Genomic DNA, 27,494 nt, shown 5'->3' with positions numbered 1-27,494 from the left:
GTCCACCCTCACTCTAGCGTCCAAAGCCCCCCTTCCCCCCGGAAACATCAATTCTGTAACTATTTGTGAGCTAATAATTTCTTTTTTCTTTCTTTTTCACTGCTGAGAAAGCACTTCAGCTCGATAATCCCTGACCTTCTGTATGAATAATACAAATAAATAATTCTAGTGTATAAAAATGAGCTGCAGTGGAAATTCACCGAAATGAGAGAAAAAAATAAAAATTAATGATCACGTGATGACAAATTGATGGTCATCATATCCTCCATTCGATACATTATTTTCCTGTCTGAACGCAAGCGAAAATATAAATACCAGTTTGACCCAGTTTCATGCTCTATCCGCATGGCCATTTCACCCCCTTTTTTTTTTTCAACCCCTCCCCCTCCCCCCCCCCGGACATCCCGCACACACATACATGCAGGCATTTCGTGGAAAGGAAAAGAAAAAAAAAAAATTCCTGAACAAATTTAATGAATAGAAAAACGGCAAAATTATTCACCCCTCGAGTGACCGTTATCACCCCCAAACCATTGCTACCCCCCCCCCCCCAATCAAGAATTGAAAAGTTGGATGAAAAAATTATTCAAGTACAAGGTCAATCGAATGACAATAGCCCCCCGGTATCGATGAGCTTCAATCATCCAGCTGATTAGGCCTCCGATGAGGGTAAAAATTCCAAGGGAGAGGGTTGAAAGAGAAAAAAAAAAAAAGATATTCAAGGGGAGTAGAGTAGCTATTGGAGGGAGGGAAGAAGGAAACGTTGCGGCATGGTGTGGCGTGACGTTGGCCAGGTGGTGAGGGTGATTTCAGTGAAAGAGGAAGAGAGATAGATCGAGGGGGTTGGTTATAGTTGGGTAGAGGCACGCTGGCTGCCTCATGCCGACCCCGATCCCCTTCGCTATCCCATTGCGGGGTCATGTGTGTCAACCAGTGCGCATGCGTAACAAAAACCAACTCACTTATTCCCCCCCCCCTCCCTCCCTCCCCCTCCACTACCCCCTTCAATTTTCATAGTTCCTCACTCGAGTCTTCGACTAAGGGCCACCCGACGTCCTACTGACCTGCTATTGCTTCGTTACTCTTGTTGCCACCGTGTACAATCAAAACAGTATAATTTACATGAAGAATTACTAATCAGAAACTTAACAAGTTGTTTAAGTTCTATTGATTCGTTGAAAATATTAAATAAAAATACGATTAATCATGGGGAGTTGGAATTTACTCAACGAGCCGACTAAATTAATGAGAAAAATTATTATTCAATTTTTATCATCAATAATCTACTGAATTTTCCTTTCCCCTGAGATCACCGCCCACCCCCGCCCCTTTTCCATCCAAATAATATTGATTCATCCCTAAAACTAAAAAGATTTTGTTTCTTTTGGTCGCGTTAGGGAGCGAGAGATTCGAGAGATTCGTAAATCAAAAAAAAAAATTATCTCCAATAATTAAACAAAATTGTCTTCCCCATTAGATCACCCTCTCCCTCTCCCCTTCCCCCCCCTCTCCCACTCTCTTTTACGTTGAAATCAATAAGCCTGATAGCATGAAAATGTGCTCTCGTTACCAAGCGGAGAAAATAACACATATACCGTCTCTTTCACGATTATAAAACCCCCTGAGCAATTTTCAAGCATTTTCCAACCCCCCTGCTACCCTCTCCCAGTGTTTCCTGTATCTTCCGTGAAACACATAATGTCATCGCATACTTGACACAAAGCCGCGCGCAGCCTTGGCCTCTCACCGCGTCATTCTCCTCAAAGAGAGAGGGATAGAGAGAGACCAATACGTTACGTTGTGACAGAGCTCTTTGATATTTTAATTATTTTGTTAGAGTTGTAGAGCAGGTGAAGAGGCTGAGGGGTAGTCGAGGATGATGGAGCTGGATGAGGGAGGGCCGGGTGAATGAGTTAATTCGATATATTTTGGTGTGGTGGGGGTGGAGAGAGGGGGAGTAGGCTTATAATGATAATTGGTTTGGGGTGGGAAATGTTGGCGCAGTGGTTCATGTCGTTCAATGACCAGACCGCAGGTCTTCCTGGAACTCGACCTGCACTACTTCGTGTGAAAGAATATGGGTAGTGGGGGGGGGGGGGGTGATGCGAGGCTCGATATAACGATTCATTCGTACCTTGACCAAATTACATTTTACCCGAGTTCTCATGATATTCAGACACGTTTATTTCTGGGTAAATTTTAAATCAAGTGAGAAAATGGTCAAATGTAGTTGAATAAAATTTGGATTTTACTTGACACGCGATTAACATGGTAACGCGTGATCGGAGGGATAAATATCACTGAAGATTTTCCATTGGAAATTTAGTCCTCTACAAATAATGTCCTGATAAATTTTCTCATAAAACGCCCCCTCTCCAAGATAAATGACAAAATCAGGAAGAATTAATGTAGTTCGTGGGTAGAATAATTTCCGGAAATATTCACGACTCTTGTCTCGTAAAAAAAAATTGTTAGCAGTCATTCTACATTTATACCCATCGATAGAAGTTATAACCCAACGATGCTCACCATACGTTACCCTCCCCTCCCACCCACCCATCCCCAACAACAATAGAATTCCCATTTAAACCCATCCCATCTAAATCAATACCCCAACTAAACCGAAACCCAACTGAAAGAAGGAAAAAAAAATAAAAGCCTGGTATTGACCAAATGATTCAACTGGATTTCTTCAGAAAGGTCAAAAGGTTGCGCCACTATGAAATCCCGAATTGTCACCCCGTCCCTCTCTCTCTCCCACCCCCCCCCCGGAAAAAAGGCCACTTCCCCAAATAAGTCAACAACAATTCAAACACTCCGTCAACTCAAATCATTCCCACCGAATCGATCGTTCTACTTACGTCAATGCGTTGTGTCAATCCTCACCTAATCATATGTACAAGTCCCATTAAATCACAAATAGATCATATCAGCGAATTGAAAAAAGTGAAAAAAAAAAAACAACACACGGGGAAAATAGGCACTGATGGGGCGGGTACTGGAGTCATAATCCCTTTGACCTTACGTATCAACAGAACAACGGATTATTTACTTGATCCACACATTTTGTTATTCCCATACGTCATTATCCCCCCCCTTCTTCAAACCCCCTGATACATTTTAATTAAAAACACAGTTGATCCTCACTGAGCAACTTAACACTAAACTGAATCTGTATTCGCCAATGAGGCCCCCTCTCTCTTCACCCCTTATCACCCCTAAATCCATTTAGAAATCCAGTAGAAAGCACCTTCACCGCAGCCACAAGGACCCGCCCCCAATCATACTACACAAATGTGTAGTGAATAAATAGTGCATAAAATTTACTCTGCGTTAACATTTTCCATTGTCGTGAATAATCATTGTATCGTGTTGTCACTGGGCAATTTTTTTTTTTTGTAAACTCTATTCTTTCACTTTTACGTCGAAGCCCAGACACTTCCTTCGCCGGGGAGGGGATGCTGGTGGCGGTGGAGGGGGTGTGAGAATTTTACATTTAATGCACAGCACTTGAATTATTACTATTTTTTTTTTTTTCCCAATTCAATTTATCTCGGAAGTTACATCTCCTATTCCTCAACTGCTGGTTAATCCAATAAATTTTTTCATCACTCTCTGGAGATATCTTTTGACTTCACTTGTACCACTGACACCTACTGACACTTCTTAATCCGTTTTTTTTTTCAATATATTTTTTTTTCTCGCTTTGGTCTTCAGTTTATGAGGGATTATTCAGTTTTTTCTCTCTGATGAATTTACTTTATAACGGAGGCAGTCTTGAGGGTTGGTGTCCAAGTCGACGGGGGTGACAAACCCAAACCCGAACACGGATGTTACTGCATCGTCCCTGCGCCAACATTGCGCCTTACGGGGCTTGATGGAACTAGTGGACGAGGGCTGAATAGACCACCCCTATCGTGCCTCTTTCCAACCCTCTGCTATCGGGGGTAGAGGGGGAGAAACGAGTTGGCGCAGTAGGGGTGATTTCACTCGGTGCAAAACACCCCCCAGTACCCCTCATCATCCCTGAGGATTGAGTGCAAAATAGCCCCGCTCACCCGCCACCCCCTAGCCCATTCAGCCATTGATTTCTAGGGTTTTTTTTTTATTCAATACGAAGAATTAATTTTTGGATTTTCCCCATCGAGAGATTCAAACAAAATTCCCCATCAGCTGCTCCCCCTTTATTTTGCTACAAAGGCGGAGGATTCTTTTAATGGGGGGGGGGGGGGGATGAAAAAGAGGATGAGCTCGAGGGATTGAGGATTAATTAAGGAAAACAAAATTTATGGAATTTATTCCGGTTCTCGGAAATGCCTGCAATTCATTCGTAATAGTGACGTTACCCCAGGATTCGTAAATACGTCAGCCCCATGAGTGTATGTCCACGAGAATGGATCAATGAAAGTCCATCCCCCTCTCCCTTCCCTCCCACCATTCCTCAAGCACTGGATGGTGTAACCCCTCCTGATGGAGGGTAACGTGAGGTAGGGAAGGTAGTGGAGGAATATCGTACCACACCGCGCCACTTCTTTACTATCTCCCGGCTGAAAACGTTGACCAAAAAAAAAAAAAAAAAAATAGTGTTGGGGGCTGGGGAAAGCCAGGTTTTACGATATTCATACACTGAGTTACTGTTATCGTTGCTGGTGGAATGACAACACGAGAGGCTCAGTTATTTATTGACTTTGGGGTTATTTGTATTTGAACGATTTTTGTACAAATTATTTTTTCCGGGGAAATAAAAATAATTATTGAAATTATTTTTTTCCGGAAATTATACGGAATTTACAGCGAGCGGTGAAGGGTAGGGAGATTGTTATACTGTAATTAGTTAGTTGGTAGAAAATAGGACACCACTCTCAATGAAAAATGTCTTTCGATGTGGAGTTATGTAAATTTTCCTGTTACTCGCACTCATTATTTTTTCGAACTTGGAACATTATGAAGATTATTTTCCAAATGATTTTTTATTGACATTTATGTACAGTAACTTGTAAACGCTAGACATAGCCGAACTTAATAACTAGTTCATCGGTAGAAAATACATTTATTTAATTAATAATAACTTCGTCATGACTTTCATTTTTTATGATCTAAATTAGATTATGCTAGGAAGATCATTTTCCTTTCAAAATTCATTCGCAAAAAATATATTTTGGTATCCACTCGGCAAAATAGAGCTGCAGATATTTTCGAAAAAAATGATGAAAATTTAGTTCATAAAAAAATAAAAATAAAAAACCCAATGTTTACCTAGGAATTTCTTAATCTCCTGATACAGGCATAAAAGGCAGCAACAGACATTATGAGCATAGGCAGTCCCACCCCTATAGATATTATCATTATCACCAAATATGAGAACTGCTCGTCAGGTGGTGTGCCATAACCGACGATAAAAGTCCTGGTGGATAAAAAAAAATTAATCACAAAATTTGTCCTACTTTCCGCTCAGTGCCAATAATCCATTAGTAACTCACCAAGTTGAATAATTAGTTTTAGTGTAAAAACCATCACCCGAGGAGCCAATAGTTATGTTTATCTTCTCCATCAGTAGGTCATTTCTTTGGTCACCGTAATACGCATACAGTATCGATTTTTTATCAATATTTGAGCAATTCCTCAGCTGATAATGGATTACGTCGGTGGAACTCGTAACGTCACGATGTGACGTTGTGTAGGACACTGGTCGCCACTGCAAATACGCCTCTGCTTCTTCCATTCCTTTATTTATCATTTTCCAGGGGGTTCTTAATTCAACAACCTGAGGAGACGGAATTCATTATGAGGTGGTCGATATATTGATTGTCACAGGTGAAAATGTTATTTCGTGAATATCTCTGGGGCAAGTGAATTTACAGAAAAATGTCACAAGATTTATTTGTCGGGAATTTCATGGACTACAAAATAGGTTTTATGAGTTTTTTTGATAGCTCTCATGGGTCTGGAGATATTTCCGAAAAGAAGATCCATCGAAGTGTGTTCCAAGGGAATTGGGTTTACGGTGCTTGTTAAATAATTCAGGAAGGGGTGAAAAAAGTCTTCCGACATTTTCCTGGAAATCTTGATGTCCCTTAAAATTATTTTTTAGTTTTTCGAGTGAGAGATAAATCAAAAACAGGTAGAAATTTTGTAGTGAAAAATTACAGCAGTGAAGACATCTCCTTTTTCTGAGGAATCAAATCCTCTCAGAGATATTGGAAAACAAATTCTCATGTTGTACCTCAAATATCCCTGGAGTATGTTCATCATCCAAGCTCTTCTTAGCATCGATGGACATTCTCACAAGAGGGCTCTCTTGACTGACAACCAAGAGTTCCATTCCAAATCGACTCTTCGTGAATGTTTTGTTGGTCTCTAAATTCTCTAGTATAAAATCCACTTGAGTCGAGTTCTCTGAGTGCAACATATGAGGCATAACATCAGAATGTTCCAGAGTGCAAAATCCATTGAGCTGAAAAATAAAATTAAAAAATGTCAACAATGAAAATACCGCATGTACTTGGTGGAAGCCACAGAATTATCATTTCAACGTCTACCACAACTCTAATGTTCCCACGTCTTGTGATATTTTTGACTGTGTCACTGTAGTTCTCTCCATTCATGTGCAGTTCAACAAATTTATCATTGCTCTGCTGGCTTTTTCGAGACCAACGAAAATTTTCTGGATTCAGAACGTTGATATTCTGGTCAAGGACGGTGTCGACGTGACCGTTATCATTTGTATCATCGAATTCAAGCACCTAGAAAGGAGTTGTAGAATTTTATTTCAATTACTTCCAAAAGACGTTGAGTTTTGATAATTAAAGTAGAATGAAGAAAACACTTTAATTGTAAATAAAATTTACTGTAAATAATTGTAAATAAAAAGGTTATTCCTGTTCTTCTATGTTATTCTGACAATAAAACAAGACGAACCTTCTCAATAGAAACCCCAAAAGTGTACTCTGGCTCCTCAGTAAACCTTATCGACTTCGGCACATTAATTAAATAGTCATCCCAACTGACATTGAGCTTTGCAGAATTGGAAGTGATAGCCAGAAGTATTGCTGGTCTTTGTACAAAGTCCCAGAGATAGTGTAATGTATCGGTGGGCCCCTCGGCTCTGAGATAAAACGTCGTGACGTTTAATTCCGCACACTTGCCACCACAGCCAGGATTTAGCTCTGAATAAAGCTGGAAGAATTATACTTCTCACTAATTATATTGATCATTATTGCTTTGCCTATCATAATTTCAAGTGACTTAATATATGGGAAATTTTTTTATCTCACGTTTGTTCTGGAAAAAAATATTTTCTTTCTGTAATCAATACAATTGAATAAAATGAAATTAGCAAATACAAGAAATTCAAAACGACATGATAGATCAATTAATCGCAAACTGTTCAATTATCTCGAGAGCGGCTCGAGTTAAAAGAAAATCTCACAACAAATTATTTCTTGAATATTTTATTTCCTACAAATAAATTCTCCAGACATTTTCCTCCAGCAGTACTTATTATTAAGATATCCAGTCTTAGAATTCTTGTCACCGTATTTGCTCATTATCTCAGTAATTAAAAATGTTCTTTAAGACCTGAAAAAAATTAACAACAAAAAAAAATCACCTGTATCTGTGAAAATTAAACTAAAAAATCAAAAACGAAATTCCAATGCAATGGAATGTTTCATGAAAAACCTGTAATTGTCCATTGTCCCCCAAAGATTAATCATCACTATGATAAACCCAACAAAAGGGGGCGTAAGTCAGCTGTGTCCCATTGTAACCATGACAACACCTCTCAAGGTTACCCAAAAAAAATCCCAACCTCCCTTTGCCCCATCAATATCCATCGTCACGAGACAATAAACACTATTACAACGAAAGCAAAGAACAATTGATGACCTTTGGTACGTGAATTATCTCACAGTGCTCCCGAGCCCAAAAAGTGAACAATCAGATTGCCAATAAATATTAATCAATTAATTAATCAAAAGGAGCTTACAGTTCTCCGGGATCCTGAGCACGAATTCACCAGGAGTATGAATATAACGAGGGGATATTTCCACTCCCACATTTTTTATTACTAATTTATTAATAATCGTATGCTATTGATGCACGCCAACTGTCACATTGTTGTGAGACGTCAATTATTGGTCTCCACTGTATCTCAACTCTTTTTTGCCTGTTTCAGCAATTTTATAAAGATCTAAGGCTTCGGTAATTCATCGCACGATGACAGCACTATTCTGCAACTGATACCGGCACGGCAGATGCCATCTTTATCAGGTGATAGGAATGAGCAAAAGATTATAGGAAAGATTGGTACTGCTTATGGGCTGCTACGGAGGCCCAGGAGCCGAGAAAAACGAAAAAATCGTCTTGTAGAAAATTCCCGGACCCCTAGAAAAATATGGACAAAAAAATCGGTGATCCCAAATCCAAGCCCTTTTCATTCTGGTGTCTTTCGCTGGAAGAGTCGGAAATGGGCTGCCCCGGATGGCATGCCACGTACTCCGTGGTAATGTCTTACCAACAGGCACAAGCGCCAAAAATCGCCTCTATAATCTCCAATCGAGTCGTTGAAAATACCACTGAAGTAATTAATTCCAGTATTAAGAGAATACTATCAATTAAAAGCTAGATAAAACGTTCACGGCATATTATCTGCGGCGAAATTATTATTTAACATACTAGACTTTATGTAAAATAAATGTTTTCATTCATATTCACACGCATTTATAATGTTTCCTACTACAATAGATAATCTTCCTAAAATCGAATGGATTTGCATTCCTCAATGATTGATGATTTTTCCAAATTATAATCTATAACTTATTCCAAATTTACTGTTTTCGGTTGGATATACGTACAATTCAATCGTCGAATTTCGATTGTCACTTAAACTTCCACTTTAAAATTCTAATAAAAATAGAAAAGTTTCTAGAATCTTTTCTTTTTCGAATTCGCTATCGAATGCATTCCACTTGATACTCGTGAGAGTGGGGATAATGTAAACAAACACCGAGACCGGCGACGGTTAAGTCGAAGATCGTAGTTCTTAGTAGTTCTTAGTGTTATCGTCTCATTTGTCAGTCCTCATTTGGAACAAAGAATCTGTGAAGAAAATCTAACATTCGAGTATCAGACCATTGAGTCTGGTTTTAGCACATCAAGATTTATTCAACATGTCGAGTGGGACCAACAATGATCCCCGGAAGGTGAGAAAATCGTTACTGAAAAATGATAAATAATTTTCTCCCCCGAAAAAATATCTCCCAAAAACACGAATTTAATATCAAAAAATTATTCAGGCGAAATCAGGAATAGGAAAAGTACCTTCACAGGGTTCCACGAGTGCTCCTGTGATGAAGGGCAAGTTGGGACTTGATTCAGCCTCAGGAAATCCCCCTGGGGATGATGCAGTGCCCTCAGACAATAACTTCAAGGTCTACGTGAAAGTCAAACCCCCTCCCAAGGGCCTGAAACTCGTTCCCTCACAGGTAAAGCTATTTCAAGTAGCAAATCCTGCCATTATCGTGGATTTATCAGACGCCCATCAGGATAAGACTAAAAATGTGGATGTCGTGGGGAAGAGATTTCAATACCACGGAGCTTTTAGTGCTAAGGCTACACAGCAAGAGGTTTTTGAACAAGTGGTAAAGCCACATGTAGTCGATCTCCTCGCGGGAAAGAATGCAACTGTCATGGCTTATGGTGAGAAATTTAATTTGAGAAATAAAAAAAAAATATTACCAATAATTTTAGTTCGATCGATTATATTAATTGAGTAAAATTCATAGCAATTAATAATCTTTCAATATGAACTGTTATTATACTTAAGAAATTTTTGGTAAAATGAATAAAAGTTTCATTTGTAAATGCAAATATTATCGAGGGGAAGAACTCCAGCGGAGAATATTAATGTTGTTCGTTGTAGAATTTAATGAGCTAGAAGGGAGAAGTCTAATTTAGATCGATTACTCATTGAAGGCATTTTTCTCTCTCTCTCCCTCCCCCACCCCCAGGTTCTCGAAATTCAGGAAAGACTTATACCCTCGAAGGAAGCTCCAACGATCCAGGATCAATCCTGAGAACTTTGGCGATGATTGTCGAACAGGAAGAGATTGCCGGTACTCCCAATTACAAGCCTATAAGCTACAAAAAAATCAAACCTCTGGATGATGAAAGGAGAAACTCCGAAAGAGAAATAAAGGACCAAGTTTTCTCCCCTTTGGATGATGCGCACGTGAAGTCGTTCTCAAAGGTCTTGAAAGCAATGGAGGAAGAGTGGACCTTTCCCATGGGCGTCAAGTCTGGGCCACAATGCGAGATTTGGTTGTCCTATTTGGAAATTCGAAATGAAAAGTACTACGATCTGCTATCACTTGACTATCACACGCATCAGTCACCACTATTGTTCACTAAAGATTCCAGGGGACAAATATTTGTTAATGATCTGACCCAGCTGCATGTGAAATCTGTTGCTGATGCTCGTAATGTACTCACAATTGGTCGGTATAATCTTCAAAGAATTTCGTCCAGACTGAATCTGAAGCCATGGAAATCTCACTGCATTTTGACTATTACTCTGCTGAGATATAAGGAGTTGAACCAACCGAAGAAGGTGCAAATGAGCAGGTGGGGCTTCGAAAATATTTTTCCATACATTTTTCCCGTAACTTCATTGCTTTATGATTTTTGTTGTTGTATAAATGTGACTTGAATTTGAAAAATTAAATTCGGAAAGAAATTCCGAGCGCAAAAGATCTAAAACTATTAATCAAAATTTCTCGAGAAGTGATAAAAAATTTTTTCTCAATTCTCAATTACAGTTGATTTATAAAACTTAAAAATTAATTTACATATCATTATATAAAATTAAATTTCAAAAATGCCCTTTAGATTGTCATTCTGCGATCTGGCTGCCCACGATGAGTGTTTCACTCTGGACATGAGTCTACTGGCGCTCCTGAAATCCCTGCGAAATTACTACGATACGCGCCTGCACCCCGTCCCAAAACCCACTGAGGAATTCACCTTCTCGAAGCTCACATGCCTCTTCAAGAAATCCCTGACAGGTGCTTCCTCATTCTCTTTCATTACCCACGTGAATCCCGATCCGGGAATGTACAAGAATAGCCACACAAGCCTCCACTTCACAGCACTTCGTACAGAAATTCTCACCAAAGTCAGAAACATAAGGCCTTCTCAATACCTGAATAGCGTACGAAAAATGACCCTCGAAAGTGTGGAAGACATCACCGAGTGCGAGAATCTGACTGGCGAGCAGGCAATGGATCTCATCACAACCTTCAAGGACGATCTGTCAGCCTATAGCAGAATAAACCTCAAAACGAGAACAGAGATCAATAAGATTATCCTCCAACACTATACTTTAATGTTATGCAAAATGGAACAATGTATCCTGAAGCAGCAGGAGCTCCTGTCAAATCGTGGAGATGATCCACATGAGAGGCAGATGCGCCAGTTTGCCTTAGACCAGATGAAGACTATTTTAGAATGTCTCCAGGAGGGGAACACCGCGACAAAGTTAGAACTAGATAACGACGAGATTGAATTCGAAAAAGTAGGGCGACTGCCCGCAGAATTGAGGATAAAAATACCAGAGGAAGTTGATCCTGCGGTTATTCTGCTAAAAGCCGCTCGAGTAAGAAAACAAGAGGATAAGAAGATAGAGGACCTCAGGAAGTTGTTGAATGAATCTAAAGATCAACTGTCATTAGCTTTGCATAATAATTCAGAAGCAGAGGCAAGACTGGGAACTGTTGAGAGGCGATACGTGGCACTCAAGGTGAAGAACGACATGGATGGAATGCTCAATCAGCATACCCGGACTATCCTCAACGAGCAGGATGAGACTTTGACGAGGTATAGGCTCCTGTGGGAGCAGTACAATGCATATAAAGAAAAGGAAATTTCTGAGATCGAGCCAAAAATGTCCTTTGAGGATTGGTTGGAGACGGAGAACCTGCGGAAAGTTGATGCAGAATTCGATGCTAACGCGGATAATCCTACAGTTGTTCACGGAGAAGGAACTGTTGAAGAAGCTTGGAAATCTACACTTGAACAACCTGATGAAGGTGATGATGGAATAAGGAGTGGAAATCTAAGAGTCGATACACCTCAAAATAAATCAACAAATTCCACAGCGATAATCGAGGATTTGACCGTGAAACAGGTAGACGATTGTGCTGACGAAATGCATCTGAATATCATGAGAGAATTGAAAGCTGAGTTCGACGTCTCCAAGAGTCCGATGAGAACCAGTGATTCTGAAAAAGTTGCGACAGACGTTTCTGATGCAATTGCTGACAAACCGACTGGTGATCCAGGAACTTCAAAATCGTTTGAAGCCCCTGGACCCAGTTCAATGGATATTCCTTCAGCCGGAGAATTGATGATGTTTGGAACTGAAGTTGAACCTACCCCTGGAGTCTCAACACCTTATCAATCCCTTACTCCTGGGACAAGTAAATCTATTAAAACTGAGGTAATCAACCTACACGCGACAAAAGATTCTCTGGAAAATGTCGAGCTGAAGATGGAAACCTTGGAGGAATTGAAGGAAACACCTGCAACACTCGTGGCCGAGGACCTTTCGAAGGGCCTGCAAGACGCCAAAAATCAGGCTGAGAATTTGGAAGAGGTGAACCCGTCTGATCCACCCCCTGCGGATGATTCCACTAACGACACAACTCCTTCCCATAAGTCGGGCACCTACCATTCCACGACAGACATGGAGTCTTCAGAGGATGCTGAAGGGTCAGATGACACCTATATGCCACGAAGGCAAAGCAAAAGAATCAAACTCGCTAATGAAAAACAAGGGAGAACAAAGCGGACGGCTGAGTCTCTTGAAATATCTGATAATGAAACTGCCAGCACATCTTCATCACAAAATTGTGCTATGGGAGATGATGATGCTCCTGGTACTTCCTTGAGGAGGAGCAGACGACAAAAAAATAATACACAACGACACGTTAGTCCTGAGGAATCATTGAAATCGCGGAGAAGTAAACGATTGAATCCGCCAACATTATGTTACAAGTGTAATGTTACTATTTTTGAACGTTCCGTGTATCATTGCTACGTTTGTCAAAAGAAAAAAAACAAGATGTGTCTCGACTGCTTTAAGAAATATGGACATGAGCATTTGATGCAGCTAATGACGATTTAGTTTAATGTTTTGAATTTCAATCGGAGAATTAATCGTATTTTTGTTTAGTTATGTCGTTTTTTAATGGAGAGTCTTCGTATGTTTGTCATTGTTCATGTAGTATTTACAAATTGACGAGATGAAAAAATTTATAAGTATGTGAAACGGGTATATATAGAAATATTTTTTTGTGGACAATTTTCTAATTCAGAAATAAAAACCTCAGGGAATTTAGCTTATAGGAGTAATGTGAGGGATACACTTTTAATTTCATTCACCGGACAGCGAGGAAAAATAACTTAATTTTAATAATTAATTGTAAACCGAGGTAGACGTTCGAAAATCGATAGGATGTCACAGGTGCAATATTTCTATTCTATCACAAGACGACTAAAAAGATTTGTAGAAGAATTATAAAAAATTTTCAATGTCATTTATACGAAAAAGATAAAATAAGTTAATTTCAATGATTAATAAACATTTACAGACTGACAATCAACGATTTTCTGAAATTTTCAAACATTATTTTACTGTGTACTATTAATCAATATATTGAAAAGCAAATTTAATACTTTTGTAAACAATAAAATTCATTTACTTTTTGGAATATGTGATTTGGAAAATTAATACCTCATTACTCCCCAACACTATTCGTCTATTTTTCGGGTCATTCAATTAAAAAAAGTCATTAAAAAATTCAGATGTTTATAAAAAAGATAAACAAAATGTTAAAACTCATTTCCTATTTAAAAAACATTAAATTTCCCACAAGAATTTCCTCCCAGTGACATCTTCCATCGGCTCACAACTCTAATAAACCCAACCAAACCCTCTCGTTAAGACACGTCGTTAGTTCCACTCCGATATAACAATTGTAAATATCAAGTACATAATATACTTCGTTATACATAAAACCTGAGAAACCAGCTGAGGAAAAACCTAATGATAAAATATGTTGTCGGTCTCGTGGTGAATCGTTTGACCTTAGTGATTGATTAACACTGTGCAACGATGCTACTCATCTCTGTCAGGTGCAGTATATCATTAATTATATCAAATAAATGAGATTTAATGTTTATCCCAAGTGAGTATGTCATTGACGTAGGGTTTATCTTGGTTGACTCATATCTGGAGACAATATTTCGGATAGAATTGTGATTGTACAATGGAGATATCTGAATGATTATTCACGGAGGATATTCAGTTGGTTATTTAGCGAGTGATACGTAGATTAGTAAATTCTTATCTGTTGTCTTTGACCAGTGAACTTGGAGTGTCTTTCTTCATTTGGTGAAGATTTAGATCTCATGGATGAGTTCAGAGTTATAAGTTGAGGTTAATAGTGCATTTGTGGGGGATTTTCGTCGAGGAAAAATATTGGAATTGTTCCGGACTGAAACGTCATTTTTGACATGCTCATGTCAATATTTTAGGGGTGAATTACCTCAGCCCCACGTGGATTTAGGGGAAAACGTCAGAAAGAATTTTTGTGGCAAATTTGATTCTGCGTAGTAACAATATTGTGTTATTTTTCGATATAGTCAATGGTTCCCAAGATTTTTCGACAATTCTGAATGACTTAGATGCTTCAATTCAATTAAAAAATGTCTTTTTGTGAATAAAAAAAAATCTCCTGGTAATTAGCAATATTTTCATGTGTTGCAATGGTATAAATTTATATTTCATGATCTTCCAAAGTGATAGAACGTCAGAACCAGATGCCTCACCGAGTAATTCCGGAAACTTGTGGTTTTCAATGTTAAAAAACGTTATTTGAGATCAAAATCATCCAGAGCCCTCAAATTTGAAGGAAAAAAGTGGAAGGATGGGGTCGATAGCATTGGAGGAGTATGAGTTAATGAAGGACTCGAAATATCGAGTGTAAGTATAAAAAAAAAATAATCAAAACAAAGATCCAATAAATTGCGGAAAACGTAAAAAAAATTAATTTTCCTCATCTATTCAAGCACAAGAATATCTCTATAATGAGGAAGTCTACCAGGAAGTCTCAGATAGTTTATCTACAAAACTTTCTAATCAACTCTATTATCGAGATAAAAATAAATTAAACAAGTGATTTGTTTAATTAATTTTCCATTTAATACGGTTTGAAAAAAAAATTCTTTTAAACTATCATTTTCTCCGTGGAGATCCCCACGTTCCCTCGTCCCCTTTGAGCCCCGTCATTCATCGGCTAAATTCCTTGCAGTTACGTATCATCAGTAGACAAAGCCCTGAAGAACTTCGAGTACACGAGTGAATGGGCGGACCTCATATCGGCCCTGGGAAAACTGAACAAAGTCCTCTTGAGTAATTTAAAATTCCCAGTGATTCCTCGCCGAATAAAGATTTCAAAACGCCTGGCGCAGTGCATGCATCCAGCCCTCCCTTCGGGAGTCCATCTGAAAGCCCTGGAGACGTACGATGTAATTTTTAAATGTATGGGAACAAATCGTCTCTCTCATGAGCTCTTCATCTACAGTGCAGGACTCTTTCCTCTTCTGGGTCATGCTGCTATGAACGTTCGTCCAACTCTACTCACTGTTTATGAAACACATTTTGTTCCTCTGGGGGAACGTCTTCGTCCAGGACTCTCTGGTTTTCTCTCAGGTGTCCTTCCAGGACTGGAGGAAGGTTCCGACCACTTCGATCGAACCAACTCTCTCCTGGAAAAGGTCTGTGAAGGAGTCGGTCCCCGGCATTTTTACGCCTGCCTCTGGGACTGTCTGGCGTCCAACTCAGGGATTCGCCTGCCAGCCATTTCCTTCGTCCTCTCGCACTTCAACAAGAAACTCCCCATGGAAGGGCAACTCTTCATAATGGGAACAAACTCCGACATAATGGTGTCAGCTCTGTGTGCAGGTGTTCAAGACAGTTCAGTCCTAGTTCAGCGTAGTGCCCTAGACCTTCTCCTGATTGGTTTTCCCGTCCACAATAGTCAGCTCAATCACCACGATATGGTGACCCTTCTGACATCAGCCCTCACGACAATCCTGAGAAGAGATATGAGCCTGAATCGAAGATTGTTTGCCTGGTTGTTGGGAACTGAAGTCAGCAATTCAATCCTCAAGAAGAAGCTGGAACCCGAGGAGGCAGCATCAGCGGCTTCGTACTTCGACACCTTCTCAAAGGAGATGTTAATCGAGGCGATTAAAAACACCTTGAAACACGTCTGTGAGGATCACCCCCTGGACTTGAAGCCCTACAGAATTCTCGTGTCCCTTCTGGACAAGCCTGACATTGGCCCTGTGATTCTCGATGACATCCTCTACGAGGTCTTCAGGACCTTCTATAACGCGTGCTCTCAATCGTTGGCGAAACCCCTGAAGTCTCACGAAGTCGTGAAGTCTGCGAATCTATTGTTCTCGACACTGGAGCCTTCGTATGTCTGGGTGCACTGTGGCTACCTCTTCGATCAGGCTTGTGATGCAAAAGAAAAAGAATCACAAGTCCCTGAAGGTGATGGAGTAAAGCCAGTGGCTTCAGGTATGCCTGGACTCCTGGAGGTATGTCATTTGACTGAATTTTTATTGGAGACAGTTTCGGTGGATGCATTCATAGACACCCCTTCTGAACACCTTCCAGAGATGTTTCACGGGATAATAAATAAATTGTCGTCAAAATTACACGTGTTCACGCCACAGGAGATAGGTAGAAGTCTCTCCCTGTGTAGAAAGATTTTGTCTAAAGTACAACCAATCATAACAGTTCCACAATCAGAGAAACAAGATGAAACGAAGCAGGAGTGCCAGACCACCCAGGACGCCTTAACCACTATTCCCCTGGAGAAGAGTCAATCAGACTCAAAATTAAATAAACAAAAGACTCCATCTTTCCCTGAACGCACCCCGAGCCCTCGTCGACGAGCGAACTCTGGTGGTGCCCCAAAACGCGAAAAGAAATCTCGTAAAAAGTCAAGTAAAAGTGTCTCGAAACTTAGTGAAATGGGACCAGAGGACGTGACAAATATATCTGTGATCATAACTGACGAATCTAAATTAAAAGCTGTGGACGATTCGTCGATTAGTTACGAAGAAGTAAAGCCAAATGATATGGACACCTCCATCACGAGGTCTCCATCCCCAGGTCTCCACGCTCAGCACTCGATGCTGGAAAAATGTCTCAAGATTTTTGAACAATTTTACGTTAAACTCATCAGCGAGAGAATTCTTGGACATGAGCGTAAGGTCTCCGAAATGTTCGAGGAGTTGGTAGTTTCTACTCCAAAGGACTACGACGAGCGTTCACGACATCTGGAGAGGATCCTATCATCGAGGCTCGTTCATGAAGACGACGAAATTATCTACAAGGATTTATCCCCAGTAGATCTTGAGGAAGAACCAAAATACAACTATCATTTGGTATCGGTGGACCAAGACAGCTGGGAGGACATCCTGAGGGTCTCCTCTTCGTTGTTAGTGGAGTTATCAACCTTTCCAACGTACTATGAGCCTGGAGATGTTCTTCAGGAAGAAGAGCCCATCAATATTCAGAGCCTCCCAGGATGGCTACAGGTGCTTATTGTGTGTGCTTGTTGGCTTGGAAAACAGCCTTCTCTTCAACTGATCAGTATATCGACACTGCTGGACCTGATAGCGCTGTCGGCAGCCCAGAGTGATCTGTCCTCTCCCTCGACATCAGGAGAAGGTGTTACCACAGTTATAATGGTTCCACTTCTCAAGAAATGGCACATTTCTTATCTGATTGACTACACGAATGTTTTCCAGGCACTGGCTACCTCCCTCTGGCATCATCTGGGTGAGCTGCCAGCTCACAAATATCGTTTGAGATGCGTCGAGCTCCTCCACGAGCTCCACAATTCCATTCACCAGACCTGTGATGCTGTTGAGGATGTCATTGGTTCTGCCCTGACATTCAACAGTCAAGAGAGGAAGATAGAAGCGTTCAAAAGATTCTCCACACTGTGGCACCTGGGACGAGAAATCGAGATCACCTCCAGACTGAGGAGATCCTCGAAGAGCTTCGACAAAAGCCTCCTGAAGATGCTGGATAACCTTCAATTGTCCGACAATTCTCCCCTCAAACTTCACGCCCAGTCTTGGCTGCTGCACTCCCTCGTCCGTGGGGATATTGCCAGGGTCGTTGATCCAGTCCTCATGATGCTCCTGGATCCCTCCACCTCCCGGATGAGTGTCCTTCACGTCAGCATTCAACACAGCAATACTGTCTTCACGAAGAACGACGTTGAGGAGAAATCAGAGGTGCAGGACGATTCTGAAGGGGCTGCGAAAATCTACGCCATAAGTTCAGTTGATGGTAACGTCATCTATCACGTGTCAGACTCCAACGAGGACGACAAAAAAACGAAGAGAAGGAAGAAGAAGAAGGCTATAAACCCAGTGAAAGTCAAGAGAATATTTGCCGTGACGACTCTAGCAAATACAGACAAGGGAAATCAGTACGTAACAGAGAGAAATCAGTTCATGAAGGAGTTGGAAGTGCCACCAAGCATCTCCGAGAATAAAAACATCTCAGTTTTCGTGAATCCCTTATCAGTCAACTGCAATACAAATTCTCTTGACTCCCTCAACGACGAGGAGACTAAAAAATCGGCGATTCCAGTGGAGCTCTTCAAGAACGCCACGAGATTCCGAAAACCCCTGGAGAACAGATCCTCAGGTAGTTTCGACGATAGCCTCTTTGAGACAGCGGGTTCCACCGCCAAAGGGCGAGATAAGACAAATCTGAAGAAAGTTTCAAAGGAGCTAGGATCATCCTTAGATTCGATATCAAATAGTTTGGAATCGAATAGTGTCGATAGTGGCAAACAAAAATCCAAAAAAGAACCCCTAGCTATTCTCTCAGGAAGTGCGAGAGAGGTGGCTGGAACCCTTCTCAAGGGAAAATACTTGAGTACAAATGAATTCTCAACGAATTACGATCTCCACGACTCGCTCTCGACATATGAAAACAACATAGGTGTCCCCAGTTGGACGATGGGCGATGAGGACGGTGAACTTGACCTCAGCACCACTGCTGAGGAATATTTCTCCAACTCCAGTGGCATAAGTGTTGTCGAGGAGGTCCTCAATGAAGTGGTAGACAAAGTCTTGGAGATGTGTGAGTATGTGGAGCCGACGAAAGCCTCCGACGAATCCGTTCAACTGGACAATGGACTCCGCCGTGCGTCTGGTGTTGGTGTTCACAATCTTCACTCCCACATGCTTCTTTACTGTGGCGTATACGACTCAACGAGGACCCTCTATGCTTTGAGAACATTGCGAAGTGAATTGGTGACCAACACCCGAATGTTTCTCTTCGCATCTGCAACGACAGGCATATCTAATGCTTCAAAAGCAACACCCTTGCTGAATCTCTTGGCGCGACACAGGAAGAGTGTACTAGGTAGGGGATTCTACGGAGATGTGGCAAGTACAAAGTTCCTCGCGTCTTACCGAAGCTCAATGTACCTGGAGGTCCTGATAATTGTCTGTCTTTATCTAATACGAAGTTACTACCCTAATCTTGGACAGATGCGACTCACTCAGGAAGAAATAGCGGGAAATCGTCAGGTGCAACTTGCAAGTGCTGAACTCTTGACATTGATATTCTCCGAGTTGATATCAATCGTCCGAGAATCGGGGAAAGGTTTCAGCTGTTACATAATCGATCTCCTGACAAAATGCAAGGTCCAAAAGATAGCCCTGCACTGCCTAGTCTCCTCCGTCCTTAACATGAAGAACACCCAGAAGGAGAATGATGAGCTCTTCACCTTCACCGAGGAGATCGTCATGTTCAATGATCCTGTCTCAGAGACAGACATCAACAAGTGTAAATTCCGAAGTTCTGATCACACAGAAGCCTTTCAGATTCAGCTGTTGAGACTAGTCCTGAGTCTGACAATGCTGGAGCACCAGTGCACAGCGCAGAAGGGAGACGATGTATCCCAAACACCGCAGGCCCCCTCAACCCCGACTAAATCAGTCCCAAATTTATCCGGGAGTGCATTAGAGTACGTTCCAGGAGCTCCTATTCCCCAACAACCGATGTTTCTCGCCAGCATCCTGAGTGCCTTGCAGCTAGATCACATGAGGCATCTCCACCAGCACTGGACCAATTCAGTTACCTCCAGTCTTCCCTACATGGGAGCATCTCTGACTCAAGTTGTAACATCAGTAATTCATCAGTTGTGCTGCAATATTGAGCATCTAGCGTCCTACTACGTTCCTCAGGAGGGCATTCCAGGGGGTAAACTGAGTGATCTGAGTTCGGTTGAGTGTTGTCTACCAGCGGACTACACAGTAACACATCTTGAGGCTCTGACCTTCCTCTTGCAATACTGCCTTCTCGACAGTTCCCAACAAATAAGCTTCTCCTTCAATCCACCCTTCAGTGGTGCTCTTCAAGCTGGCGTACCTGGTGCCAATCCCAGCCAGATATTCAACAACCTCATCCACGTATTCACACCAACTCCACTCGGCAACGATTCCAATTCAAAGGACAAACCGAGTGAGCAGCACTTGCACGCAAGAAGAACAGCTCTTAGTCATCTTCCCAGGATAATCGCATCATTGGCTGCCCTGTGGCAGGCAGTCCTGGCAACTAAAGACAACGAACAGGCTAGCTGTGTCGTAGGTAGTCCTAGGGTGGTCAAGCATCAGTTACTGGAACTCCTATCCCCAATCTCCTTTCACCACGGTGGCAACTTTCTCGCAGCTATCGCTGTCGCTTGGCACGAGAGGAGGGGACCGAGTTCCAATGGTAAGAGAGTTCTCCCTGAAGCCTGTCCCAATCAACAAGTCATGGTGGACCTTGTCAGCGCCATTAGAGTCATGCCGATTGACACTCTAGTCCAGACTGTCAATCAAGTGATAAAAACACAGCCTCCAATCCACGGTGTTAAGCAAGACTTCTCCCTAGAGGTTTCTGTCCTCGAACTCCTGTACGTCTACATGCAGAGTAATTCCAATCAGTCATTGTCAGAGTCCTGGGGGTCTCTCCTTGGGCTTCTCAAGGACGGTTTATCCCTGACTGCACCTGCCCAATTTCTCCTCCTAGCCATTTTGAATGAGTACATTCAGAAATGTCCACCGATGCATGAGAAGAAGGACATTAGAGAGCTGCAGGACATATCAGCTAAACTTGTGGAATCTTGCTCGCAGATAGCTGGGGCTTGTCTGGAACAGACAACCTGGTTGCGACGAAACCTCGCTGTCCGAGAGGATGTACATGATGACGGAAACTCTGAGGGCAGTACTGTACCTGGAACTCCACCGAATTCCGCCTTCAGTGTCCAAGCACAAGGGGTTCTAGCTGAAATTCTAGCTCCTCTTCTCGACGTGAGTTACGGATCGCAGGAGAAGGAGCGTGTGGTGACGTTGCTGACCAATTTGATGTACAATGTAACCCCTTATCTGAAGAATCACACCATTAAAAACATATCCTCCTTCATCGCGTGCTCTCAACTTCTTAGTTCTCTATCCGGTTATCAGTACACGAGAAAAGCCTGGAGAAAAGATGTTCTCGATCTTCTCCTAGATCCCGCATTCTTCCAGATGACAGCCGCCTGTTTACCGTACTGGAGGACCATCATTGACAATCTCATGACTCATGACAACACAACATTCAGGGACTTGATGAATCGAGTGTCCATTGCTCAGGGTGGAGGAATCAGTATATTTTCGTCAAAGGAACAGGAGTACGAGCAAAGAGCGCAACTACTCAAGAGACTGGCATTTGTCATACTCTGCAGTGAAACTGATCAGTATCACAAGTACATGCCGGATATCCAGGAGAGGCTGGCAGATAGTCTGCGACTGCCTCAGGTTGTTCCTTCGATTCAGGCACAGGTTTTTCTGTGCTTCAGGGTTCTTCTCTTGAGAATGTCCCCATCTCACGCGACTTCCCTATGGCCGGTCATTGTCAGCGAACTCGTGCAAGTTTTGTTGCATATTGAGGAGCAGCTGAACACGGACAGCGAGGAGTTCAGGTAATTGAATGAATTTCCTTGGGGTTTATGGTAGAAGGTCTGGAGTAGCGAAGACCATTGAAAAATCTTCGATTTCGTTTTTTCTCTCTGGGAGAAATTTCCAAAAAAAGATCACAATTTTTTTGTTCAATTATTCCGTAACTTTGCATCTTCAGAGTGAATTTCAAAAGCTCATTTTGAAGTATTTTTATTGACCTCGGAATGAGCTAAGACTCATTGAAATCGCATTATCGATGGAATTTATCGAAGATTTACCACTGGACTCCTGAGTTTACTTTCAGCTGCCCAGAAAATTCTGTTACCCCGCTTTAAAAAATTCCCCTCATCTCTTCACTGAATATAAAATAATAATTCATCTGTTAACAATCATTCCTATTTTCTTATCAGAGCTTTTTTCTGCTTGGGTATTCGTACACCTCCAATAACTCAATAATTTAAAAGACTATTTTTTATCTGTTTGTTTTACGGTTCTTCATCAATCCTTAACAAAGAAAAAAAAAACAATTAATCACGTGATGTTTTGTTTTATGGATCTGTTTTTGGCAAATATCTGCGGTGTTGGGGATGGCAGTCGTCAGAGCAGGTAATTAGAATTTAAAAGAAAAATGGCACAACGGTTGAGTGATGTTGAATGAATTGGAATTAATAACATGGATCAATAGCGTAAGTTTTACAGAGCGAATTGCTTGTGTGACCCTGTTTGCTTCATATCATTATTTATTTAATAATTATAAATGAGAGCAACAATCAACAAGAGGTAGAAGTAACGTTTACAATTTTTTTTTTCCATTTTTTTCTTAGTTCTCATATTAAACTGCTGTCAGCGTTGGACTCCTCGTGGGCTATCAATGCCAACAACGGCCTCCAGGCCCATGGGCACCCACACTGGTTGCAATTGCAGTTGGCAGCTGCCAAATTACTGGATCTGGCACTTCTACTGCCAGCCCACAAGCTTCCACAATTCCAAATGTACGTGAAATAATTATTAAAAGATAGATAATTCCAAAAAATTTTTTCTTGCCATTTAGGACAATTAAAAAATATTTCAAAATTTTTTAATCAATTTTTTAGGTATCGGTGGGCGTTTGTGGGCGATGCAGCTGTTGGCAAAGCAGAAAACAACAATCTATCGTCAGACTTTGTACCGCATATTACAAGAATAGCAAAATTAATGGATTTGAAGGTAAATGAACTATTAAATTCGTATGAGTGATAGGAAATTCTGAATTATCTCGAGAATGATTATTTAAAAAAATTGTGAACGCTCCATTATGACCTTTTAGTTATTAACAATTAATTATTAACGTCAAATCGTTCACTTCACATTTTTCAGAAGAAAATATTAGTTATATTGTTAATATTATCAATTTGACGGAAAAACTTCATAATTTTCTTTGGTAAGAATTCTTGTAAAAAATCCTGTGATATTCTTTGATAAATCGTTTTCCCCCCTTTTACAAATTTAAATCATCCTTCAACAAACTGAAGGAATCGAGAATAAAAAAGTATTAATTCACTTTTCACATCAAATTCGTATTAAATCTAGACACTGATCCGGATAGACGCACGTTCCACTCTCTTCGTCGAAAACAAAATCCTCCTTACACTCACACCCACTCCCACACGGTGTATAACAGTCCACAGTATTTTTGGAGATGCAAGTGAATTGACAGAGGCAATGAGTCCAGACAGATCTTTCATCACACCTCTTAACACTACCTTCATCCATAAAATCCAATTCGTCATAGTCGTACCCTGGAATTCGGTGTTTCGTGTACTGATATTTCTTCTCCTGGACTTTATGCTCCCTCGGGGACATCTCCACTTTTTTATCATTAACATCATCTTCGGGGATTATATAGAAATCGTCGGGCCGTTGGGACTCCAGAATTCCATCGTTCGAGTCCTCGTAGATGGGAAACTCGTCGTAATCAGAATCGTCAGTGTATTCTGAGTAAAAAAATGAGGGCTTAATTGGGGTCAATCAATGGCAATTAGACACGTGGGTGACTGACAATTAATTCTAACGTTGTGGAGGAAAAAAAACCAGTGAACAAAAATGAAAAATCACCATGAAACATATAAATATGTATTGACATTTCTTATTTGAATTGAGAAATTCAGACTTTGAAAAATGCAGTTTTAGTTTTACTCGAATCTTCTTGAACTTATTTTTGTTCCCGGTTTTTATTCTTGTTATTCAACTGAAGAATTGTTGATTAGCCAAATACTCACGTGGACTAACGACCATTGAACTAATAACGAGGATAATCACTAGGAATGTTTTATCCATTGTTGTTCATCACTGATTTATCAATCGATTTATCATAATCACTGGACAGATTCGCAACGCACGTAGTAAATTCAAACTCACTGGTACACTCCACTGACATTGTAAATTACTGAGAGATTCTCGTCACGGTGTATTCCTTACGCATTTGAGAACAAAGACCGAGAGATTGGTTTACAAGTGTTGGCATGACTATTTTCAACTTAAGCTCAAAAACGAAGAGTCGCGGAAAATTCACCACGAGCTTGGTACGATGCCTAGTGATGTATTATATATACTTGTTGAGTTTATTTTTGTATCTAAGCCAATAACCCTACGTTGGAGGTAATGTCTTGTATTCGAAACACATCCGGTTTTCGAATCGCAATTATGAGATTTTTTTTACTGACGTAACGAAATTTTTTTCTTCCTACGTTCCTGATCCACGAGCTTATCGTGCAAATATCTCGAAAGCTGCTGAGTTTAGCAAAAAATATGATAAGCCCTTTTTTCTGTAGAATTTTCTTCTCTACAAAAAATCCTCATGAAATTTTTCGATAAATCCAGCAGTTACTGAGATATTAGTAGAAAACATGGGTTCTAAAATTTATCTACTTGGATTGTTCACAGTTTAACGAAACCCCACCAGTGAAGGTGACCCCAGGCGAACTGATCCTGACATCGAATCGCATACGTTCCCTCCAAGACCTTCACTTTTTTTTCTCAACCTTAAGTTGTCGATCCACCGACTCGGATGCACCACTTAATATAACGCAACTGGAAACTGTAATCGAGCAGGACTTTCTCGAGCAGATGCCAACAGTTCCAGTCAGATAATAGGAGAGAAATAATTCCACTGACCGTACATTTGTATAAAAAAAAATTGATCAAATACGATGACATGCTGGTAATGTTCAGTCGTTAACGGATCAACAATAATCGATAATAATTATTTTATCATGGATAAATTGTGATGAATAGAATTTATTTCGCTGTAATTAACCAATGATGGTGCCATCGTATCTTTTGCTACGCCACTCGGTTATCTGACACACGTATTTATTCGTAATGATCTTTGTAACTATGCAAATTGGTAATTATAAGGTAATATTGAAGGAAAAAGTGTGGAAAAATATTTACTGCAATTACGTAAAGCTTTTCACTTGTCTCCTCATTCGGTTGTGAATAGGTATTTGATGATGGATGATTCATTGAGGTTTAAACCTCATTGAATTATTATGGGAGATTTTTTTTTCGCGGGAAAAGATATTGTATTAATATTCAAGAAAATTGTGGCTTTTGTTTGCCATTTCACTATAAAAAATTCAGGAAAATCGAGCAATTTTTCACTGACGTCACAAAGAATGTCACAAGTCATTTCTGTACAAAATTTTATGAGTTGGGATGGAATAAATTCAATGATTTCAATTTTCCTGCAATAAATCCATTGATATAAATAAATGAAATCTTTAAATAGCAAAATAATTAAATTTTTCCCGTGCAAATTAATTGCCCCAACGCGGCGTGATGATAATACAGAAGTCTATATATAACACTCGAAATATATATATTAATTATCGTCGTCAATAATGTATAACATTTTGTATACATGTGCACCTGTCAATTCATGTAAATTACTGTTCTCTTTCGTTCCGATAATGTAATTTTTTTATTGAAATTGGAGATTGTAATCGCGGAGTAATTGATTATTTTTCTACACGTAAGTTAATGCAAGGGAATGGAATATGTGAGGCGCATATCTGATTTTTTAGGGAATTAATTTATTAATTGTGCAGTGAAGTGATTAAACGTTATGAATGGAAAAATTAAATAGATCTCATTCGATCCACAATATGTCCAGAACGAATAGAGTGATTTGAATGAGACAAGTCTCATTTTAAAGTTTGAAGAAACATCTTAAGAATAAATAAAAAAATGGAACCGTTATCTGCACCTGCGTTATGAAAATATTTCTAATATAAAATAAAAAGTTTTTCCACTTCATTGCAAAATTTTTTTAGTCAATTATATAACGCATCCTTATGCTGTCTTGCCCCACTTCTAAAGACTGAGGGGTCTGAACGCTAGTGGAAATTAATATTACACACGCGTAAAGATGCATAATAAATAATTATTATTATTTAATATATTAAAAAGCGCATGTACGCAAGAGTCTGTAAAATAGTATCCGACGCTTCCTTTGTATAAAAAAATTACCATTAATTAAGTAGAAGTGATTTGTTATAATGTATATGTGGAGAGAACGAAAAGTGCATTAATATAAAAATTATTTAGATATAATTGATTAATCTCGTACGAAAAATTAGTTGAGAATAAAGGAGAAAAGTAGTTTCTTGATCATAGAATTTGAATTTCATCCTTTTCGCTATCATATTTATGTTATCAACCTTTGTAAGGGCCTGTTTGGTCTTCGTGAGACCCTCTAGGGCCCCCTGGCACCCCGAAATTTGTTCGCAAAGGAGGTGATTAAACCTTCGAAGGCTTAACAATTCGCAAAAAATGGAAAACTCGCTGTTTTCAGATCCACGAAAATTCTAAAAATTTCACCGAATTTCCTAGACAATAAAAAAAATGAGAAAAAGGTTTTCATCACTCACCGGCGTTGGATGAAAACAACAGCTCCGTTTTCACCTCGCCAACCAGCTACCTGCATCGCCATCGATGTGGATCAGTCCTCAGGAACCACTTGCACTCACAACACAATTTTATGTCATCAGGACTGATAAATCACGATTCGAGCCTCGTTTTACTCGGATAAATCGCAGTTTTCAGGCCCAATAACATACAATAGTTTATGTCATATGACAATAACAGTATTATTTATCTCATGTGATTATAATCCCAGCCGAAGACGAGTTTATGCCTTCAGCTCGAATTATGAAGTCACATTCGTCAAATGATACTTTTATTGCCTAATGATATAATCTACTATTTTTGCACTATCAACACTTGAAATTTAGCGCCCAAAAGCGGCAGAATATTTAATCCACTAAGCACACCACCTCCTGGAGTAACCAGCACGTCGGCAAGCACAAAATTCCCGGGTAAACTCTCGCACTTTTCAACACTGTCACTGCACTCACAAAAATGTT

General features: G+C 40.2%; 5 protein-coding genes across 37 annotated transcripts in view; 2 read left to right on the top strand and 3 right to left on the bottom strand.

The window, feature by feature from the left end:
* Positions 1 to 3,959, bottom strand: part of Para (paralytic) — a 32,654-nt gene extending 28,695 nt beyond the window's left edge. For 12 of the 31 annotated variants that reach the window (XM_064135293.1, XM_064135291.1, XM_064135298.1 and 9 more), the window contains exon 1: positions 2,862 to 3,957. The gene's annotated coding sequence lies outside the window, so the exon portion shown is untranslated. Of the gene's footprint in view, positions 1 to 2,861 lie in introns of all 31 variants that reach the window. The other 19 variants (XM_064135300.1, XM_064135307.1, XM_064135305.1 and 16 more) reach the window with 5 other exon arrangements.
* Positions 3,960 to 4,951: 992 nt separating this feature from the next.
* LOC135169916 (glycosylated lysosomal membrane protein-like) lies at positions 4,952 to 8,191 on the bottom strand. Of its 2 annotated transcripts, XM_064135335.1 has the most exons (7): positions 7,988 to 8,191; positions 6,919 to 7,176; positions 6,540 to 6,743; positions 6,224 to 6,454; positions 5,481 to 5,764; positions 5,257 to 5,404; positions 4,952 to 5,183 (listed from the first exon to the last, which is right to left on the bottom strand). In XM_064135335.1, exons 1-6 carry the CDS (start codon positions 8,057 to 8,059, stop codon positions 5,257 to 5,259), a joined length of 1,197 nt encoding a protein of 398 aa, XP_063991405.1. In that variant the 5' UTR covers positions 8,060 to 8,191; the 3' UTR covers positions 4,952 to 5,183. The 2 variants fall into 2 exon arrangements, with proteins under 2 accessions (XP_063991405.1, XP_063991404.1); XM_064135334.1 differs by having other exon boundaries at positions 4,952 to 5,404; positions 7,988 to 8,190.
* Positions 8,192 to 9,033: 842 nt separating this feature from the next.
* On the top strand, positions 9,034 to 13,769 carry LOC135169910 (kinesin-like protein KIF20A). The gene is made up of 4 exons (XM_064135328.1): positions 9,034 to 9,203; positions 9,297 to 9,699; positions 10,011 to 10,623; positions 10,888 to 13,769. Exons 1-4 carry the CDS (start codon positions 9,171 to 9,173, stop codon positions 13,181 to 13,183), a joined length of 3,345 nt encoding a protein of 1,114 aa, XP_063991398.1. The 5' UTR covers positions 9,034 to 9,170; the 3' UTR covers positions 13,184 to 13,769.
* On the bottom strand, positions 12,660 to 24,611 carry LOC135169919 (uncharacterized). The gene is made up of 2 exons (XM_064135338.1): positions 24,348 to 24,611; positions 12,660 to 24,062 (listed from the first exon to the last, which is right to left on the bottom strand). The coding sequence occupies exons 1-2, from the start codon at positions 24,403 to 24,405 to the stop codon at positions 23,638 to 23,640; spliced, it is 483 nt and encodes a 160-aa protein (XP_063991408.1). The 5' UTR covers positions 24,406 to 24,611; the 3' UTR covers positions 12,660 to 23,637.
* On the top strand, positions 14,006 to 26,747 carry LOC135169901 (protein dopey-1 homolog). 2 transcript variants are annotated; one of them, XM_064135289.1, is made up of 7 exons: positions 14,006 to 14,193; positions 14,861 to 15,043; positions 15,372 to 22,112; positions 22,684 to 22,695; positions 22,914 to 23,081; positions 23,184 to 23,295; positions 25,012 to 26,747. In XM_064135289.1, exons 2-7 carry the CDS (start codon positions 14,988 to 14,990, stop codon positions 25,216 to 25,218), a joined length of 7,296 nt encoding a protein of 2,431 aa, XP_063991359.1. In that variant the 5' UTR covers positions 14,006 to 14,193; positions 14,861 to 14,987; the 3' UTR covers positions 25,219 to 26,747. The 2 variants fall into 2 exon arrangements, with proteins under 2 accessions (XP_063991359.1, XP_063991360.1); XM_064135290.1 differs by lacking the exon at positions 22,684 to 22,695.
* The last annotated feature ends 747 nt before the right edge of the window (positions 26,748 to 27,494 follow it).

This window comes from Diachasmimorpha longicaudata, chromosome 16, assembly GCF_034640455.1.
Source record: "Diachasmimorpha longicaudata isolate KC_UGA_2023 chromosome 16, iyDiaLong2, whole genome shotgun sequence".
NCBI lineage: Eukaryota > Metazoa > Arthropoda > Insecta > Hymenoptera > Braconidae > Diachasmimorpha > Diachasmimorpha longicaudata.
This window is presented reverse-complemented; position numbering and strand designations above follow the sequence as displayed.